Source organism: Anoplophora glabripennis, unplaced genomic scaffold (genome assembly GCF_000390285.2).
Source record: "Anoplophora glabripennis isolate ALB-LARVAE unplaced genomic scaffold, Agla_2.0 scaffold1, whole genome shotgun sequence".
Lineage (NCBI taxonomy): Eukaryota > Metazoa > Arthropoda > Insecta > Coleoptera > Cerambycidae > Anoplophora > Anoplophora glabripennis.
In genome coordinates, this window is record NW_019417028.1 from 1,389,901 (window position 1) to 1,410,993 (window position 21,093).

Consider the following 21,093-nt stretch of genomic DNA (forward strand, 5'->3'; position numbering starts at 1 on the left):
TACTTTAGAGACACGCTGTATATATTTTAAATGGTTGGTAAATTGCATTAAAGCATGGCATACAATTAGAAGACAATTTTATTTATATTTATAAATTTTAATATAAGCTATTTGCCTGGTTGACAAAGTGAATAAAACGTATAATATTTATTGTAAATATTATATTAAACATAATTAATTAAACAATAAATATTTATAATCTTTGATACACGATAAAGGCACCGAAATACATTCATCGTGTTCTATTGAAGTCACCCTTATAACCGAGCTTATAACTTTTCCATTTGTTTCATTTAATTTCGGAGAGATTTAAAATTTTCGTCAATGTAAAAAACAAAAGGCACTGCTGAAACGGTACGACTTGAATTTAATATTTGCTATAATAGGTCTTTTGAACAGGATATTTGATAGTGCAAAAATATGCCATTTCATTTGAAAAAAAAAAACAATAAAAATAATAATATAGCACAGGCAAAGAAAATATGATTATACCAATTTACATAATAGGTACACATATATTAACATAATAATTAAATAACTCATAAGATAACTACACAGAGTAAGCAGAAAAAATCAACCTCTAACTGCACATATCATTTATGCTTTTAATTCCTTTTTTACAAACATTTGATTAATTTTTAACACTATATGGGAGACCATTGAAAAACTTTGTACCAGTATAAAATGGTGATCTTTCAAACAGTGGTACGATGGTACAGATTAAGGGTCGGCGTTTTATAGACAAGAAATTCATCCAGGAAATGACGAAGCGTAACTCTAAACTAAGGCAACTTCGTTTAATTTTTCGCAATGAAAGATCACAGAAAACGTGTAAACATCAGGAAATGTACTTTTTCTGTTTTCTACAGGAAATTTGTGAAGATACTCAATAATTGTGATTAATGCATGTGTTAATAGTTTCTAAAAGCATTCTGTGGGATGTGATTATGTTTATAGTAAAAACTCGTAGTAAAATATGATTTTTTCCTTATTTTGAATGTATTGAAGCAATCTTATATAACTGGTAGAGTGTAGAAATATTGTTTGTAACTTGCTTAAATTTTCTAGAAATTCTGGACAAAAAATTGCGCATATAAACGCCCCCGTAATGCAGCTTAGGCATCTATTAAAACAAAACTGCAAGAAATCACAATTTCCTGCCATGTAAACACAAAGAATAATACATTATACCTAGTTTAGGTACTCGGTTAGGTATGTCTAAGTCTTCAAAACAAACATTTGCCTTACTTAACTGTAATGTTGCTTTTCAATATAAATCCTTGGATAAGAGATATTATATTACAATTGTGTTGTGCATTTTTTTGCAAGTACGTGCTATGAAATTGTAACGTAAGTATACATAATAAACACATCAATATCATACCACGCAATATAAATGTATCAATGGTTCAACATAATAGATATTTAAAGTAATTAACTTTTGCAAAAAAGTCCAAATTATTTGGAGGTTTCAAAATTCAATATTTTTGCTGTAAGTGTATCAGAACTGATTAAAATATAACATGTATGGCGTTTCTAAATATACTGTACAGAAAATAGTTTTCCCCTGTTATAGAAAAACGCACGCAAATAACAATATCACGAAAACTAAGTGAGATATCAACAATCCAAGAACATGTGGTTACAGGGGCGGTTATGAGCAACGCAGTGTTGCCAACTGCATATCACTAAATGTCTCTATTAGCGCGAAAATCAAAAAGTTCGGTTATTTCCTGAACAGACCTAGTATATACAATAGTGTGTCCTACTATAATTGTGTCACGAAAATGTGTTTCTGCAAGCCTTAAAAATTTTTCCTGTCGGTTCTCCTCTGTCTAGAGGTCTAGTCTAGACGTTTGATAAAATAAATGATTTTACAATCTAGCTACGTCATAAGTAGACAAAGACGGGTAAAAAAATTATCAGAAATTTTTAAATTTCAACATTAAATTTATTGAAACATTTATAAGATTTATGGAAATATAATGGAATAATCAATAGAACTTTCTTAAATTTTATTTCCTGTAATAAAACATAAGTATTTATTGTATAACATAAAATATAAACATGTGATAAGTAAATGAACAATAATAATTTATTCTGTCGTACAAATAGACTGTGTGAAAGTGCCAATACTGCCAATAAACTGCTCTGGAAATGAAGTCTTTATAAACCAGGGCGGATCTGTTTTGAGGTGGATGTGAGAGGGAGCAAGCAATTTTTTTCTGGATTGCCTTCAGTACAACTCACATAATAAAAGTGTAGATCCCTAGATCTGGGCGAAGTCCGCAACATCATCAAATTTCTAAAAATGTTGCACAGACTCAAATAAACCGTCTAGATATGTGAAAATTTTTTCACATAGGAAAGACCGCTCAACCTTTCAAATGGTTTTTAAAATATTAAAATCGGTTGATTAGGACGGCCACAGTAAATTTTTAAAGTTAAGTAATACTCTTTTTTTTTATTTTTAAACAATAAGATTACATTTATCAATTTGCAATTTAATTTTTTTCAGATATAAAGTACTATTTTTTCTTAATTTTATCTGTATTTAACAAAAAAAATTATTTCCAAATACATATATATTTTTTTTATACAAAAATTATTTAAAATAATTATAACTAAATACATTCATATTCAGAGTGTTGAAATATACAGGGTGGTGCAACCAAGATGGGGTGGAAGATTACGCCTGAACGACGAGGAATTATGAAATAATTTTTTGTCACGAGGTGCATAGTTAAGAGATCCATATTCTAAAAATATTTTCATTATACAGGGTGCACACAAAAGTCCGTGGCAAACCAAACATTTTTTTTTTAAATTGAACACCCTGTATTTGAATCGTAAAATGAATTCTACCCATTACTACGATGTTTTTGATATAACGGTTGATGGGTCTAAAATTTATAGTTTTAGAGAAAATGGCGCTTAAACTTGAAAAACTACCCCCAAATCAATCAAATTCCTCCCCCATCTAAAAAGGTTGTCAAAAAACAAAACCTGGTACAAAATGTACCATATCCTTGGGTATAATAATGAATCTTGACTGGTTCAAAAATCACTGACTAGTATACAGGGTGATGGAGCTTGACTATTTCACTCGAAAGTCAATTTTTTTAAATGGAACACCCTAAATTTTATTTGCCCATGTTAAAGGCAATAAAACCAGCTTTCAAAAAATATGGCACATGATACCCTTCAATAAAATACTTTCTTAGGAAATCATCGGAAAACTTTGATTTTTCAGAGAACGACTGAAACAAACTGAAATAACAACCAAAACTTCAACATTTAGTAAGAGGGCTATGACGATTGTAACATTTTGTCTTTGACAATTAAGTAGTTGACAGTTCTGTAAAAGTAGGTTTTCAAAATGAGTTTAAGTACACAAGAAATGATCAATATGATATCAGTTCTATACGAATGTCAAAGAAATCCGTTATTAGCTAGTAGAGTGTATGCGGCACGATATCCGGAAAACGAGAAAAAAACCAAGGCCTGAAGCTTTTCGCTCATTATTGAACCGATTTGAAGAGACAGGAAGTGTTGCATTCAGAAAACGTACAATAGGTAGTTGGTTAACAAACCAGTAACAAATGAAGAAAATCAACTAGCAGTATTACTAACTGTACAAGAAAATCCACAAACAAGTACTAGAGAAATTGAGAGAAGCTTAGGTATAGACCGCACTAGCGTCAAGAGAATTTTGAAACAGCATAAATATCACGCCTATCATATGGAATTACATCAGCAACTTTATGATCGGGATTTTAACAGCAGGGAAAACTTTTCTATTTTGATGTTAAACAGGATTAGGGATGATCCCAATTTTATAGATAAAGTGCTGTTTTCCGATTAAGCAACTTTTAAAAGTAACGGTGTGATTAATCGCCATACCTAATATGCACTTTTATTCAGTAGAAAACCCTCACTGGGTTCGCTAAATTGATCACCAAAATAAGTGGTCTATAAATTTTTGGGGTGGAATAATTGGTACTCACGTGATAGGCCCTTATTTTTTCGAGGATCATCTCACTGGTGAAATCTATTTAAATTTTTTAGAAAATGAATTGCTGCTGTTTTTAGAAAATTTAAATTTAACACTAAGAAATTCTTTCTGGTTTCAACATGACGGAGCCCCGCCACATTTTCACATAAATGTACGAAATTACTTAAACAACTGGAAGAGAAATCGGTGGATTGGCCGTGGTTGTCCGATTGTGTGGCCGGCCAGATCCCCTGATCTGACGCCGATGGACTTCTTTTTGTGGGGATATGTCTCAGAACAAGTATATAGAATGCCTCCAACAACGGCAGACGATATGAAAATACGGATTCAACAATGTTTCCGTCAAATTACAGAGCAGACCGAGGGGCGATCCGCTGATGTAATCTTCGTACGTTTGCCCTGGAATCTTATGTAATCGTTTCTGAAATCTTTGCAATCTCCGTGTAATTAAGACGTTTTAATATTTATCCTTTTGACACTTTGTAATCATCTAAGAATCTCTTTAAAATTGAAATCTATGAAATTTTATCTGTAATCTACGTAATCTCATCTGTAATATATGTAATCTTATCTGTAATCTATGTAATCTATCTGTAATCTATGTAATCTTATATGTAATCCTCGCTGTAATCTGTGTAATCAGCTAACGAATTTCGTCGATGTAGTCGTTATACAACGCCCCCCACCCCCCCACCCCCTACCTCAATTTCCAAAAGATGCCACAGAAACCTATATAGTGTGATTGGTGTGTGCCGAAGGGCAATCCGCTAAGGAAAAAAACATACGAAGATCCAAAATTTCTGAAATCTCTTGTAATGTATCTGCAGATTTCCATATCAATTCAAAAAAGATTACAAATTTCATATAAAAAATCAAGATTACAATATCTTTCAACAGATTATAAAACATTTCAGGAGATTTCAGTTATTTTAGTAGATTTCAATGATTATTTAAGATTTCAATAGGATTATTAGAAATTAAAAGAAGATTTCAAAATTTCTTAATAAGGTTTCAAGGAATACGGGAAGATTACAATAAGTTTTGAATGTCCATTTGAACAAAAATAATTGAATTAACTTCAAATGTCATTCATTTCATTCATTAACAGTAGTACTTTGATTAAGAATTTCCAGTATCAGGCATTTTTTGGGCAAAAATTGTAACATTCTGATTAAGCTTTTGTTTGAATGAACATTAAAACCTTTTTGTCATGACAACAATGATAATGCTATTTTGAAAGTAGGTAAATATTTTCCCAAAAACTAAATAATAAAAAATTTATTAAGCTTTGTTGTGTGTTGTTTTATTATACTCTAAAGTTTTTTTTTTACCAACATTAGAATGCCCTCGGAGCAATTAAAATATTTTTAAAAAATTATCCAAAAAACTTGATTATTTTACCCTTTTTTGAAGTTTGATATTTCGACAGGTCCGCCCTGGTCTATTAATTTTATTCAACTACAAAAATTATTATGTTATATCGAATAAATAAGACCGTCTGGTATTTTTATAAAATACATAGTTTAGCACAAAAAATACGCTACATATCTTTTACAACTCTATAATAATAATTCCTTTTGGTTTAATAATTGTTTTAAATTGATACGCAGTTATATACAGCCTACATTAGTCGGACATCATTTGAGTCGAGATACAGTGGCGACTAGTCGGGATGAGCAAAATCGACCCTAAGATATCTGAGAAAATACAGGACATACAATATCTTTCGAAATAAACACATACTTTTATTGTTTATCTGTTTAAAGATAATGGTATACACACTTTTGCAACTTTAAAAAATAGAATTAATTGGTACATTAATCATTACAAAAATTTAATAATTATTGATTTCTATAAGTTGTTTAATTGCAATTTAATATTAGCATGTGATACGAAAAAATAAATGTGGCTGTCATTGAAGGCAACAGATCTTTTATTTAAAAATATGTACATATTTAAAGCAAAAAAAAAACGAATTAGTAGTTCCGAAAATAAACAGAAACTCGGAACAACTTGCAGTCTACACTGCCGTGCTGTCTGCTATTTTAGCCTTTATTTTCAAGAAAAAGGACCATTTTTTATTCCAAAACAAACATTTCTGTAGATTCAAATGATCAGTGATAGGAAAGTGGGATAAGGTTGCACAATTTAAAGGAAAACGATTTCGCCGAGACAAATAAAAATAACTTGGTTTGCGAGATACCTATGTTCAACTAAAATAGAATTATTCACAAACTCCAAACGATACTAAAATATGCATAGGTGCACAAGAATGAAATTACACAACTTTCACTTTCTTTTATCGTCCAACAATGTCAACCAAATCGATTGTATGAATGAATGAGAAGTTGGGAGATCTTAGCGATTTCAAAGCAATCATGTAACTACGACCTAGTTACTAAATATTGTTTACTGAATGGCAGAAATACCGTTAAAACTGTTCATTGAAATCTTGGAATAAAGCCTGATAATACAACTACCTAAATTGTAATTGTTTTTTAACAATATGTTTTATCGCAATGACCGTAATCTTAGATATTTCTATAATTTTCTAGTGAGCTCGAGACAAACAAAACGTTCATTCGATTTATCGATTTTTATTACACCATTTGTCTCAGAAAACATCGACAGCTCGCAAAATGTTTTATTTAATTTCAAAACAATAATAATTACGTTTCCATTAAATAAAACTATAAACTCAACACCTCTAAGTAATTATTCGTTTGAAACAGTTTTCTATTTATTTATATTCCACATTTCCAAACGTTTTCTTATTGTTAGATTGTCTATGACATCATGTTGTCTCAGGATTTCCCACGTCACGAATTGTAACTACAGACTTTGAATTTCGAGGAAAGATATATTATTTTAATGGAACATTTTAATTAATTTTGAACACATTTTTCAGTAAATTTTCGTACTATTTTTATTACAAAATAGGTCCCGGTTTTTTATTTGAGTCATATCTCAAAAATCACCAAGGATAAACCTAGTGATAAAGGCATGTTGTCTTGATATCAAAATAAAGAAAATTTTCATGTAACAAGCCATATCTATAAAAAATATATGTATATGTAATATTAAAAAAATAAATTTAATATTATATGTAGGCAACCCAGTACTTTCAAGTCTAAGACCCAGACATTATTTGTACATATTGCATTTAAAAATGAATACAAATGACGTGACTGAGAACGGTACACATACTTTCAACATTTCAATTAAATAACAACCACAAACCATTTGATAACAACGTTCAGAAAAAATAAACGACGAGAAGCCTTAAATTTTACTATTTCACTTATATACGTCTGTTAAAATGGCTTCTCATTTCCCACTTACGTAAAAAATGTTTACATTTAGCGCGAAACAGTGATAATTAGACACCTCTACTCTTTAGACACTATTTTATTCCTCAAACAACGAAAGATTTGACAAAAACGAAGTTAAAAACAATTTTGTTTTTATTACTTTTAGCATATAATTTCGTTAAGTACCTACAGCCGATGATACATTTTAATTAAAGCGTAAACGCAAAATGTTATCACTTAATAAATCAGTTGCATTAGAGATGGTCTAAAACAAGGCTAAGAACAATTTCTTGTTGTTCTCGGTCTATGCTCTGTGGGGGCGGACCCGCTATCAAAACCCCTACGCAACGAAAGCCTTAAAATCACTATAGATATTATGCAAGGTCACTTTCATAATAGAGATAACGAGGAAGAATGAATCGTGGAAATATAAATTAAAAACAAAATTATAGTTATTGGCACAATGTAATGCATATTATGTTTACAATTCTAATAACTTCGTTACTGTTATTATATCTCTTACTCCTTCCACAGCACATCGAATTCTAATTAAATTTAAGTTTCAGGTACATATTTGAAAATCGATTAACATTAACTAATATTAGAATAGCTTAGGTCAGGATGGGGTTTAGTTAAATTATATATTTAACATACTTGATTTTACTTATACATTTCAGCAATCTTCTATTACACAGTATCTATTGTGCACATGTATTATTACCTACACTAGGTTATTTTTTTAGTGCAAGAATTTATCTGGTAAGTAAACTACTTTTTCAAACTTTACATACCTACACACTCATAGTATTGCTTTAAATATAAAAAAACAATAATAATAATATCGATAAAACCGATTAGAGAAATGATTAAATATTGCTTGCTATTTACTCAAGTCAAAAATGTAAACAAAATCGAGGAACAACATATTTTCTTGAGAATGGCCCAGGAAAGATACTTAACAAATAAGAATTGTTTAAACTTTTATCGAGATTTTTACAATCTTCACAAAATGCACCGATAACTTTGATTTAGGTATTTGTGTCTGATCAGTGATCAATGATCAATGTTACAGATAGATTTTTTTTTACGAATTTGAAATACTTACAGTTTCTTCCGACTTTCGCTGCTGGTTAAGTTAAGAGTTACATTAGGTCCCTGATGATACCACTTTAAAAACCCACTTTTAAATAAACTGGGAGGAATAAGTTCACTGCTTTCCTTAACTTGGCGTGGTAAACAAAGGTAAATAATACCCCCTACACTATTTGGTACTGTTAACTCATACTGTGCCGTTTTAAACTCGTCAGTTGATAGTTCACTTACGTTGTAATTCGCGATGGAGTCCTCACACTCAGTATTTCTTTCAGATTTACTTTTCGTAATCTTAATTTGCATGCCATTGTATATATTCCTACCGCGCACTTCGAATAACACCTTTTTGTAGTCCTCATCGTGAATAAAACTGTCAATAACTGATATTTGTTTCAATGAATTAAATTCGGGCGCAAATTCCGTACCCGGTACATAAGTGGACGAGAGAGGATTAATGGATAGAACGATTAGGAAACATATTAGTTTTTGTACGAGACGAGACGAATATATCGCCATGTTACACACAACTGAAAATAACAACAGAAGGGTTTCCTTATAACCTCATAATTTCAAACGTCACGTCAGTCGTGTGTTGTACATAGTAGATAGTGGCCAGTGGCCAATCGTGTTAAAAAAAAATCCCTAAACAGGGATCAAACTAGGCGTCAAGCAAATTCAAATATTAATTATTAACTAATGTTTGTACCTATTTATAAATATAAAACAAAACTGTAAAAAGATCGTCAACTAAAAATATTGTACTAACACTAGACGCTGTTTGAACTCTATCACTCTTGTGTATTTTATGTTGCATACCAAAGAAGTAGAAAGGGGACCATGTGAGAATTTAAAATTTAAAAATGAGTTTTTTTCTAAAAATATCCACATATTAACAATTTTAAACGGCAGTAATTTTTTTAAACCTAAAACAGGCCATGATGTAGAAGCCAATTGTCCTGTATTGCCGACGAACCATGTTATACAGAAATAAATCGGGCGGTAAATTCATATTTCCTAGAAATAATTTTTACAAAATGATTGTATTTTTATTATTATTGTCCTTGCTGTTAATTTATTGGTACAGTAACCATAATTGAAAAATTCTACTATTTGTGACAATATTTCTGTCTAGAATCTAATGCCTACTGCAAATGTAGGCTTCAAGCTGTTGTGATCGGTATGTCTCCTTATTGCTTATTGGCACTGTTTTTAGAAGATCTTCTAAAATAGTATATTATTCAACGAGCGTATAATGATGGGTATTATTCACGAGGTGAAGTTTACGGCCACGAGCCGCAGGCGAGTGGCCTAAATCACCGAGTGAATAATACCCATTATACGGGAGTAGAATACTATACTTTATCCACGACTACTAAATATTTTTGTTGAAGTTTTTTTTGAAATGTTTCGGAAAACATGGTATGTTAAGAAACAGATATACGACTCGCACAAATGAAGTCGCTGATGGCTCAGTGTAGATGCTCTTTCCCTTCCAACCGCGAGTCCCGGGTTCGAATCCGGTCTAGGAAAATTCACTTCTTTAATTTTTTTTTATATGTACAGCACTCAATTGAAAATATTTAGTGGTTTACACGATAAAATTTTAAAAACGGATTGTTTGTAGCAGAACAATATAATATTATAGCTAAATTAAGGAAGCATCTGACAGTAGTGATTAATGACTCATTAATCACTGCCGTGATTAATGGGTATTATTAAGGTCGAGCAAACAGACGTATAATGGGTACATTATACAATAGTCGTGTATAAACAATGTTATTGGTTAGTTAATAAAAGTACTGTTTTGCAGTCGATAAGAAAGACGGACATGCATCTGAAAGCGGCTACCTTCTATTATTATATTTTGTGATGGCTATACTACCTTAACTTTCTCAGTATGTTCAGTATGTCTGCGGCCAAATTATTTCCTGTAGTATAGGCAGACCTTCTACCTTCTACATAATATTAAGTTCCTAGATTGACCTATCTAGGAATTAAAGTTCCTAGATTGACCATGTACCGCCAGTGAAATGAGTACTGTTACATACATGTGTTGTTATCTTAGCCTTAGAGCATATACTACTGGAAACTGGAGGCAGCGTCTCAGTGGACGAGAGTGTAGCGGAGATTTAGAGAGAGAGAGAGGTATAGCAGTATTTGCTATGTCTCTCTAGCAGCACGCGATTGCGTGTTACTAGAGAGAAATAGCAAATGCCCTCCTTTACCTCTCTCTCTCTAAACCTCCTCTACATTCTCGACCACTAGAACGCTGTTTCCAGTAGTATATGCTCTAAGGTATGAGTATATACATATGAGTAATTTATTTACTCATATGGTGTTACATAAGTATGTATTTCACTATGTACCGAAAACGTTGTTCCCATTTTATCCTAAAGTAGGGGATTGACCCAGTCGCTAAAGGACTTCTTTTAGAGATCTTGGGTTTGTCCATCATGGAGAGGAATATTTTGTTGCAACGTTGGCAACGGCAACACTGGTAAAGTAATGTGAACTACTGAACCAGAGACAATAGATTGTACTGAACTGGTGAACTGTTACGTCATGACATGACTTATGAATGACCTTTAGACCTTTTTATTAAGAAAGGTTTATTTTTTTATATCATCAGTGATGTTCATCCAATTCCAATCACACATCAGTGATTATACAAATATGACGGATTTTAACTTGTTAACTTTCGATAAAAAATATAGTTGATATGGATGCATTGTAAATGATGGTTTTGCCAATTAGAGCTATAAATTTACGCCTATATAATAGATACTTTCCTATTAAAAACTTTATAAGAAATATCAGCAGGGAGAAGGTAACTCAAATTATTTACTATGTAAAAGTACTAGGTACCTGCCATTAAGCTTATCCCCATTTCTAAATACAACTTACTGAGCATTTCTGTAAAAAATACAAGTACCTCGGCAAAGGTGTCCTCATAAAGGTGCCCTTCTCTTCATTTTTAGGAACAAAAGATTGATGTTGATGGACAAACTATAAATTATATAAAAGTTGGAAATGGAGAGAAAAAAATTCTATGCTTTCCTGGAGCTATGGGAACAATTTGGACTGATTTTAAACCTCAGATTGAAGAATTGGATAGGGAAAAATTTACAATCGTAGTATGGGAACCTCCTGGGTATGGCCGTAGTCGACCTCCAAACAGAAATTTTAATTTAGATGTTTACAAAAATGACGCAGAAGTAGCATTTAAATTTATGAAGGTAATTTTTTTCATTCGATTATCCAAAGCTGCGCATTCAAGATTTGCTTTTAGAAGTTGGATATTAACAAATTTTCTTTATTGGGATGGAGTGATGGCGCCAAATCCAGTTTGATTTTAAGTTCTAAATATCCAGAACATGTAGAAAAATTAGTAGTATGGGGTGCAACTTCTTATGTTTTACCGGAAGAAGTACGTTATTATGAAGGTAAGAAATTAGGGCATAAGTTTTAGTCCAAAAAGTTTAATTTTAGAAATACGTGTTCACATAAACTATTTTATTTTTTAATATCTTAAAAAAACGGAGACAAATATAGGAGAGATCTGTATGTGTAATGTATTTTAAATTGGATACCTACCCATTTTCAGTGGCATGTTTTGACAAAAACTGTTGTATCCTTTTCAAATTGAATTTTTTACCATTTAATTAATATACTGAATTTTTTAAGAGATCAGAGATATTAATAATTGGTCAGAAAGAATGAAAGAACCCCTTATAAAATTGTACACAGAAAGGGGCCTACAGGATATGTCGAACGGTTGGTGCGACACACTTAAGAACATTCAGATAAATGGGGGAGACATCTGCAAAAACGATTTACAAAATATAAAATGCCCCACTTTTATTTTGCACGGTGACAAAGATCCAATGCTTGCTGCTGGGCATCCAGAATATTTAATGTCTCGCATAAGCAACGCTAAGTAATATCCGTCTTCTTTTTCAAATATTATAATTGTAATTTTGATTTTTGTTTTAGGTTGCACAGATTTCCAGAAGGTAAACATAACATTCATTTAAAATATGCTCGGGAATTTAATAAAATGGTGACTGATTTCTTATTGAATTAAAGATGTTTTATAATTTTTTAAAATATAAACTATATTTTTATGTAGGAAGAAAAAGTTTAATAAAACATTATTTTGGGTGCGTTATCTTAATTTTAATTGGAATAGGTATGTCACACACCAGCGCATTAGTAAAATTGGGGTTATATTCGGCATTTGAAATTTTAGTCTGCTTCTAGAGAGTTTTTAAGAATTTGCACATCTTTGCTTAATTGAAGGGCTTATAGAGCTAATGATTGGGCAGGACAGAACCAGTGAGCCATCGTCTTGTACTGTTTAACCTTCCGACTTCCAAAAGAAAATGAGAAACCTACGCAAATTACCCTGCTTCATACCACTTTCCCGAACTGCTTTAATAGACAAAAATGAAACATTCTTACACGTTTTGCCATATTTTCAAAATCAATGAAAAATCTTCATCCTTATTTGGATGGGACAGCATATTTTTAGGTGGGCAATGAACACCCCTAATTACGTCCCTGGATTGAAACGATTAGCGCAAATTCATAGATACAGAAACGCTGGTCGAAACTTTGTTCTAGTGCAATTGGAGACATACTTTTAACAGTACTCAAAGTGATCCACACTGACTGAAAGTTTAGTGGATCTTAGTAAATCAGCCATTTTTAGTACCACGCCGTGTGGCATAATTAATAAACTACGCAATCTAGATGTTTGTGATCCTACCTCAAACTGGTGTTTCTGCGCTACATGTTCTGTGGTTTGTGGTTGTTCTTGTAAAGTAAAATATTTCGTGGTTACTTAGTTCCAGTCTAAAAACTTATGTGTTAAAAAATGTCGATTTTAGCAAGCCCTTTATCAGTTGCCGGTTCCCGAACATCGGGAACTCCGGTACGCGCTCAAAATGGTAAATACAACAAATTTTTGTTACTATATATTCTATGTTAACCAATTTAAACTAAACGAAATAGCAATGTCACGCGGTACAATTTACAAATGTATAAGAATTAGACAAAATATTTAATTCAAAAGATAACGTGTTATTAATTTTCTTTAGTAATGGCAGCGGCAACTATTGCAAACATAGTAAAGAGCTCTCTAGGTCCTGTGGGTCTAGACAAAATGTTAGTAGACGATATAGGAGACGTAACTGTTACGAATGATGGGGCCACTATTCTACGTCTTTTGGAAGTAGAACACCCCGCCGCGAGAGTGCTTGTGGAATTGGCTCAACTTCAGGATGAAGAAGTTGGAGATGGTACCACATCTGTCGTTATAATCGCAGCAGAGTTACTAAAGGTACTGATATAAAATTTTACTTGTTCTTTTTTCTTTAAGGAAAAGTTGTTAACATTTATTAGTTGGCAAATTTCTTTTGAGATTTGTAAGTACATATAAACACATAAGGTGTGGCACTTTTTTTAAATATTTAAATATTGACTACTAAAGTCTCCATTGATAATTTATTGGTTGGTAAATTGTACAAATAAGTATGATAGTATGATATGAGAACAGTGAAATAAAGTTTTTTAGAATTGTTTATATTGGTGCAGCACTATAGTTCGACTAACACCCTCTAGGACTAAAACTTTAAAAAGATTCAATGTTGAGCCACTTGTGGATATGTACCATGTTTTTTTTTCAGAATGCAGATGAATTGGTAAAGCAAAAAATTCATCCAACGTCAATAATCAGCGGATATAGGTTAGCTTGTAAAGAAGCCTGCCGGTATATACAAGACCATCTTACAATTCCAGTTGAAGAGCTCGGAAAAGAATGCATCATCAATGTTGCTAAAACTTCCATGAGTTCAAAGATTATTGGAGCGTATCCTTTTCAGTCTGATATCGAAGAGAGTATAAATGTTTTTTTATTTGTCAGGTTTTTTTTTGGAACCAATTTTCAGTTTATTCGAATTATTTGGTAAATCCATTTACACAGAATTTATATGTTTTCATTATGACTCTTCTATTACAAAATGATGGGAATCATAAATATTAAAAATTTATTTACAAAAATTATGTCATTTCCTTAATAACATCACAGTGACGCAGACTTTTTCTCCGCAATGGTGGTTGATGCTGCCAATGCCGTCAAAGTCAACGATGTAAGAGGAAACGCTATGTATCCTATAAAAGCGGTGAATGTCCTAAAGGCACACGGTAAAAGCGCCAGGGAAAGTTTCCTCGTACAAGGCTATGCCTTGAACTGCACTGTGGCCAGTCAGGCTATGCCCAAGAAAATCGTCAACGCCAAAGTAGCTTGCTTAGATTTTTCTTTGCAAAAGGCCAAAATGAAGATGGGGGTGCAGGTAATCCTTTCTTTTTTTCTCTTATTTAAACCCATATTACATTACCAATTTTTGTACTCAATTGTTCACAAAATTCTTTCTATTAGCAAATTAACCCATTTCAAAAATTTATTGTAACATATAAAACGGCCCCACAAAAATCAAATATTGTGGCAATTTTTGAACAGTTTATTGTGTCGACAATTGTTAAAAAACCGTTTCATATTCAGGTTCTAATAAACGATCCTGACAAATTAGAAGGGATCCGTACAAGGGAACTTGACATCACCAAAGAACGTATCCAGAAAATCCTAGCGACAGGCGTCAACGTAATCCTCGTATCTGGGGGAATCGACGATTTGTGTCTGAAATACTTTGTCGAGCACGGTGCCATGGGTGTGAGGAGAGTGAAGAAAGCAGATCTGAAACGTATCGCTAAAGCCACAGGAGCCACATTCCTAACATCCCTTACTAATATGGAAGGTGATTATTTTTTTTTCTTATTCTAGTCGGGAGTTGACGTCTTATGTTTTCGTAGGTGAGGAATCGTTCGACTCGAGTATGGTAGGCGAGGCGGCGGAGGTGGTTCAAGAACGTATCTCCGACGACGAGCTTATAATCATTAAAGGGTATGTTAGCCACTCAGTTTACATAAACATTTAGTAACGGCGACGTCCTGCTCGTAAAAAAATATATATTTTATACAGGGGGTGTACGTTGGGATGGGGGTCATATTTATATGGAGGCCTAGTAATAAATGCCAAACATTTAACTACAATTTAACTCGTCCAGTTGCATGGCCTGCTCGATCGCCAGATTTCAATCCATGCGACGGCTGGTGTCGAGTATTGAATTTTTTATTGATTTTTCAGACCGAAGGCCCGCACCGCGGCCTCGATCATCCTCCGAGGCCCCAACGACTTCTACTGCGACGAAATGGAGCGTTCCGTTCACGACGCCCTGTGCGTCGTCAAAAGAGTGCTGGAATCTAAGAGCGTAGTGACCGGCGGAGGTTCCGTCGAGGCCGCCCTTTCTATCTACTTGGAAAATTTCGCCACTACGTTGAGTTCTAGAGAACAGCTGGCCATCGCCGAGTTCGCGAAGAGCCTCCTCATAATACCGAAGACCCTCGCGGTGAACGCCGCTCAGGACGCCACGGACTTGGTGGCAAAACTGAGGGCCTACCAGAATTCGAGCCAGACCAAAAAGGATCACGCTCATCTGAAATACGTCGGTCTCGATCTTATCAACGGTACCGTTCGGGATAACAAGAAGGCGGGCGTGCTTGAGCCGACCATGTCGAAAATTAAGTCGTTGAAGTTCGCTACGGAAGCGGCTATTACCATTTTGAGGATCGACGACATGATTAAACTCGACGCGGAACAGAGAGGAGGGAAGAACTATCAGCAGGCCATGGAAAGCGGAGAATTATACGATTAGTTTTAGTTTCATAATTTATTACTAATTAGCCTCGTTTACACATTAATATTGCATTTTGGCACTAATCGTGTTCTTTTTTTTTAATAAATCAGTTTGCCTCTATTTTTCTATTCTTATTCGCCTTGTCCCAATATTCCACATACATAGTGACCCAGAGCTCATAGTTGGCTGCCATTGCAAAAAAATGGAAACAGGAAACCGTAAGAAGGGATCTTCATGGCATTATAAGTATTTGACGTAAAATTCCGTCTTGAGATGAGAACCCTAAAGATTATGATGCCCTCAAAATTATTTCTCTCAATTTCACACAGTTACATCAAATAAAAGTTATCATTTTTCCCAACAACTTTTATTAACTAAGTTTTTCGATATCGCTTTCCGTTCAAAAGATATAAAACGATATATACCGATAAAACACTGGTTCGATCAAGTCTGTTACTGATTTTGTCGGCGATGTCGTGGAAAACAAGATACTCTCAACATTTACATTCATTATCGACGTTAAATTTTTGTGCAAATTTATAGCATTTAAAAAAAAAATGAATATGGAAAAAGTAGATTTATTTTTGTTTTTTGGGGAAGTTTGGGAAATTTCAAATTAGCGATACAGTTTTACAGAGATAAATGTCAATAATGACCACAAACTTTGTGAAAGTATCTTCTGTTCAATGGCAACCCTATAAAATCAGTAACAGACTTGATCGAACCAGTGTTTTTCCTTGTATATACACTTCTATATCTCTTGAACGGGAAATGATCGGAAATTTTTTTTTAATAAAGGTTAAGAAAAATTAGAGGTAAATTTGCCAATGTGGGATTTTAAGTCATGTCAACCGAATCAGTGCTACGACCATAACTTGGAATAACCAAGAAAAATCAACAAAGGGCTCATTTTAAAGCTTACGGCTGAGTGCGCAAAATCCAATATGGCGCCCGAAGGCTCTGAAAAAAAATTTAAAACCAAAAAATATTTTGTCCATATAGTGCTATACAGGATGTCCACAAGTTTCACCGACGTTTCACTGCATATTGACAACGATAAATAAATACGATCTATGAAAAAAAAGTTCAATAAAAACTTTTTGGTTATTGAGTTACAGACCTTTCAAAGTTGTCAAAAATAAAACTGATTTAATTAACAACTTCATAACCCTTTTACCGATCGCCAATTTTATTTTTGACAACTTTGGAGGCTTGTAACTCAAAAACCAAACATTTTTGATTTAACATTTTTGTAGATCGTATTTATTTATCGTCGTGAATATGCAGTCAAATGTTGTCGGTGAAATTTGCGGCCACCCTGTATATGCTTTCCAATGTATTTTATCCTCCAGAATTAAGTTGGCACGTCTCAGTTGTTTCTAACCTCAAAAATATCAATTACAAATCAATATTCAGGCACCATATTGAATTTTGCAAAGGCCCACTCGGCATTTGAAAGTAGATGCACTAAGCTTTAAAATGAGCTCTTGGTTGATTTTTTTTGGTTACTACAAATTATGGTCATAGCACTGACCCGGTTGACATGGATCGTCCCATACACAATTTTTATGTCTGTTACATTCTTCACGGACAGATTTTGAAAAGATTATATTATTTAATACAGGAAATATTACTTAATCTGAACCTGTTCTAAGTAGGCGTAACACTAGTGATTTCTACACTCCCTTTCCCTGTATTTTGCCATCACTGGTTCTCGACCGCCAGGTCGAAGCATGCAATTTATCGGATCTAGGTATGAACATATTTACTTAGGGAAATCAACAGAATTGTCAGACATAGGCCAGTTTCGAATTTATCAGTTTTCATGCAAAACAGCACTTAAAATGAATAATAATCAAAATTGTTAAAACTTATTGAGAACCTCTGGAATCGTTCTCGAGTTACATACTACAAAAAGAGGTGCATAGCGCTTCTTCCCGTTTTTTATTGTAAGACAGAAAAATTGCTAGTCTAATTTTAGGTAAACATCAGTTTTACTTTAGTTTTAATTATGTCTGTAGTGTGTGTTATATAGGATTACCAAAAAGGCACAGAGCTATCGGTGAAATCAGCAGTTCCAAAAAAGTTTTCATCTTGTCAATGTGGTAAGTCAGCAGATATTAAAAAATTTTTATTAATGAAGTAAATCGCAATAAAAACGGCACTATCCTGTACTTTTTAATGAAACTTCAGCTTGAGTCGTTGACTGAAAGTCATAGTTTGAGACATTTTTTATTATAATTTTTTTTACAAACAATTGGTTAAAAAATGACAAACTAGCTTTCCGATATTACAGAGCTGCAAAAATAAACAAAGACTGTTTATTGTTGGCATATTAATTTACTATAAAGACTATTAATGTAGTAACAATATTAAACATTACTTTTAGTTATCAAATCTGCATCAAAACTAAACCTAACAATGTAGATGAATTTACAATGGAAATATGATAAACGTTTAAATAATAATCCCTAAATCTTAAACGTAATACTTAAAATCTATCTTGTTATTTAAAATTTATATAAAAATAGTAAATAACAATATACATAATTAACAATCGTAGAAAAAAAAACCAGGAAACCTGCCCAAAACATTCAAGAGATCGATAGAAAACAATCCAAAACAAAGTTTCATAAATATGTACAAAAATAAATTGACGTTTTGCATCGTATTCTAATTGTTAAAAGGATATTTCAGGCAAAGTCCGCTTACATCGTTAAAAGTATTTGACTGTTTCACAGAATTACATCAAATTCCTTCCACCACAAAAAGGTATGTAAAAATAAAAGCAGTGAAACGATTAATAAAGTTATAAGTATAAATAAAAGTTACGACATATTTGTAAAACAGTCAAACCACTAGAAAAACAAAAATATAAATTACAATTAACATTAAACATTTAATGGTATAGAAATTGCGACATAATAAAGTGTTAAAATCGGAGAACACATATCTTAAAAAACATTTTGTTATATGAACCACAGACTAGATAGCTAACGCAACAGACCGCGTCTGGAATAGGACGGCAGTTTTAAATTTTCGAATTGCCGACAGACGATGCCTACGCTTATCCTAGCAACACCGGTTTGGCAATGTTGTCACGTGCACGCACGGATTTATTTTGTACATTTTTTTTATCGATGCATATAACTTGATTTATTTTATTTAGTATTTAACACAAATGCCATTTATATGTATGCCCAATTATTACTTAGCAACACTGCCACACTATCGAGTAGAGCCTAATTTTATTGTTGGATGCCTTTTTGAATTGCCAATTACCAGCATTTAACGTGCGGTCTGACGCATTAGCTATTCAGTCTGTGTATGAACATTCCTTAAAATTTAAATTTTTTTGAAGACGTGGACAGGAAATTATATGGTGGACGATACTGAAATTGTGGCTATATTTCTGCTATAAATTAGCTAATTTGATATTTAAATGAAAAATAATGCCATTTTTAAGGTATAAGGTGGATAAAAAATTCTTGAAAATATAAAGTAGCCATTTGTAGAAATATAAATGTGTAAAAAATATAATTAAACAATTTTTTTCTAACGAGGAAGAGAAGTATTGCATTGCATTTTGTAATCTATACATTACTGTGATTGCAATTTTTAAGTTCCCAATTAATATACAGGAGGAGTCGTAATTAGGTGTAAAAAAATTAACTCAAGCTTTCCCAAATTTAAACAAATATATTAATTATGTATGAACCTTTTTGAATGTAAATTAATTTTTTATATCTACTTTTCCCATCGATCATTTAAAAAATATGCATTTTTATTACTTCGTTCTTCCTACATTTTTCAACGATCGCAAAAAGTTATTTTTGTCTTTTTTTTTTCACAGCCACTCAATATATTTTTTTAACCATTTTTTCTTAAAATGTGTAACAAGTTACATATCGTTGGAAAGAAAAATTATATCATGCTTTTGATTTCGCAAAAAACATAATATAAGTTTATTAAATGTTAAATTTATGAAAAAATATATATTAAAAAAATTACCATTGAATGTTTTTTTTTTTAATACAGGGTGAGTCGAAGGGAATTTTACATACTTCTACAATAAATAGAATTCGTTATCAAATGATCATACTATACACTGTTGGCTGGCATTCGACAGACATTCTCAGACATTCAGAAATTCCAGGGCCGGTCTTATAAAAAAATTCACCCTGTATGCAATTTTTTTTTTTAATGCAACTAGGACTAGGACAAATGGGCAATGAAAGCGCTGTATTTCACATTTTTGTCAAACTTGAATTTTTTACAAATAAACAGTTTTGACTAGAACTCAAAATTCAACACAAAAATCAGTATTTAACGAAATTGCTAACAGCAAACTTTTTTATTGCGGATAGTTTTTGCTTCAATTACATTCGTCTGCCATTTCGTCCAATTTTCAGGGCAGTATTTAATCATTTTTAATTTTTTGTTATTAGAAACAAAATCTATTATTTTTAACTAGATGTACAGGATGCGACACAATGATAGGCACGATTTCAAATAGTCATTGCTCGGTTTGCGGAAGCGACAACGCTGTGCATTTTCAGTTATCGACATGGCTTTGACCAGTGCGAAAAGCGCTTTTGCAGTCGAGGAGTTCATTAGAAATAGCGAACATAATAGCGACATAGCGTGCCTTCCGTAATCGGAATAATTTGTCCCCCTGCAATTTTTTTCTTTGGGGATACCTCAAATCGCGAGTTTTTAAACCTCGACCACAGAACTTGGAAGGATTAAAAGCAGGCATAAGAAATTGCCGTGATTCCGCAACAGATGGTCCATAGAGGAAAGGCGGGCTTCCGTGAAAACCTTCAAGAGTGTATCGACAATAATTGTTGTCATTTAAAAGATATAATTTTTCAAATAACGTTTCAAAATGGCATATGTAGTTTCTAAAAATAAAAAACTT

At 32.7% G+C, this 21,093-nt stretch overlaps 3 protein-coding genes across 3 annotated transcripts in view; 2 read left to right on the top strand and 1 right to left on the bottom strand.

Moving 5' to 3' along the window:
- The window catches only part of LOC108911394 (metal transporter CNNM4), a 56,658-nt gene extending 47,732 nt beyond the window's left edge, over positions 1-8,926 (bottom strand). The window contains exon 1 of the mRNA XM_018716362.1: positions 8,432-8,926. Coding sequence (XP_018571878.1) covers positions 8,432-8,721 — 290 coding nt within the window. The 5' untranslated portion in view covers positions 8,722-8,926. The remainder of the gene's footprint in view (positions 1-8,431) is intronic.
- A 2,110-nt stretch (positions 8,927-11,036) lies between these two features.
- LOC108907734 (valacyclovir hydrolase) lies at positions 11,037-12,581 on the top strand. The gene is made up of 5 exons (XM_018711564.1): positions 11,037-11,245; positions 11,397-11,654; positions 11,708-11,861; positions 12,103-12,355; positions 12,412-12,581. Exons 1-5 carry the CDS (start codon positions 11,153-11,155, stop codon positions 12,500-12,502), a joined length of 849 nt encoding a protein of 282 aa, XP_018567080.1. The 5' UTR covers positions 11,037-11,152; the 3' UTR covers positions 12,503-12,581.
- A 634-nt stretch (positions 12,582-13,215) lies between these two features.
- LOC108905129 (T-complex protein 1 subunit alpha) lies at positions 13,216-16,276 on the top strand. Its single transcript, XM_018707938.2, has 7 exons — positions 13,216-13,367; positions 13,518-13,759; positions 14,106-14,287; positions 14,507-14,771; positions 14,981-15,233; positions 15,289-15,379; positions 15,623-16,276. The coding sequence occupies exons 1-7, from the start codon at positions 13,295-13,297 to the stop codon at positions 16,188-16,190; spliced, it is 1,674 nt and encodes a 557-aa protein (XP_018563454.1). The 5' UTR covers positions 13,216-13,294; the 3' UTR covers positions 16,191-16,276.
- Positions 16,277-21,093: the final 4,817 nt, after the last annotated feature.

What these genes read in the sequence shown, in the direction of transcription:
- LOC108907734 (XM_018711564.1), top strand. Translation starts at nt 11,153, where the DNA reads ATGATGGTTTTGCCAATTAGAGCTATAAATTTACGCCTATATAATAGA. An exon ending in GAAATATCAGCAGGGAGAAG is followed by an intron (nt 11,246 to 11,396) that starts GTAACTCAAATT and finishes CTTCATTTTTAG; the next exon opens with GAACAAAAGATTGATGTTGA. An exon ending in TAGCATTTAAATTTATGAAG is followed by an intron (nt 11,655 to 11,707) that starts GTAATTTTTTTC and finishes ATTTGCTTTTAG; the next exon opens with AAGTTGGATATTAACAAATT.
- LOC108905129 (XM_018707938.2), top strand. Translation starts at nt 13,295, where the DNA reads ATGTCGATTTTAGCAAGCCCTTTATCAGTTGCCGGTTCCCGAACATCG. An exon ending in AAATGAAGATGGGGGTGCAG is followed by an intron (nt 14,772 to 14,980) that starts GTAATCCTTTCT and finishes TTTCATATTCAG; the next exon opens with GTTCTAATAAACGATCCTGA. An exon ending in GAGCTTATAATCATTAAAGG is followed by an intron (nt 15,380 to 15,622) that starts GTATGTTAGCCA and finishes TTGATTTTTCAG; the next exon opens with ACCGAAGGCCCGCACCGCGG.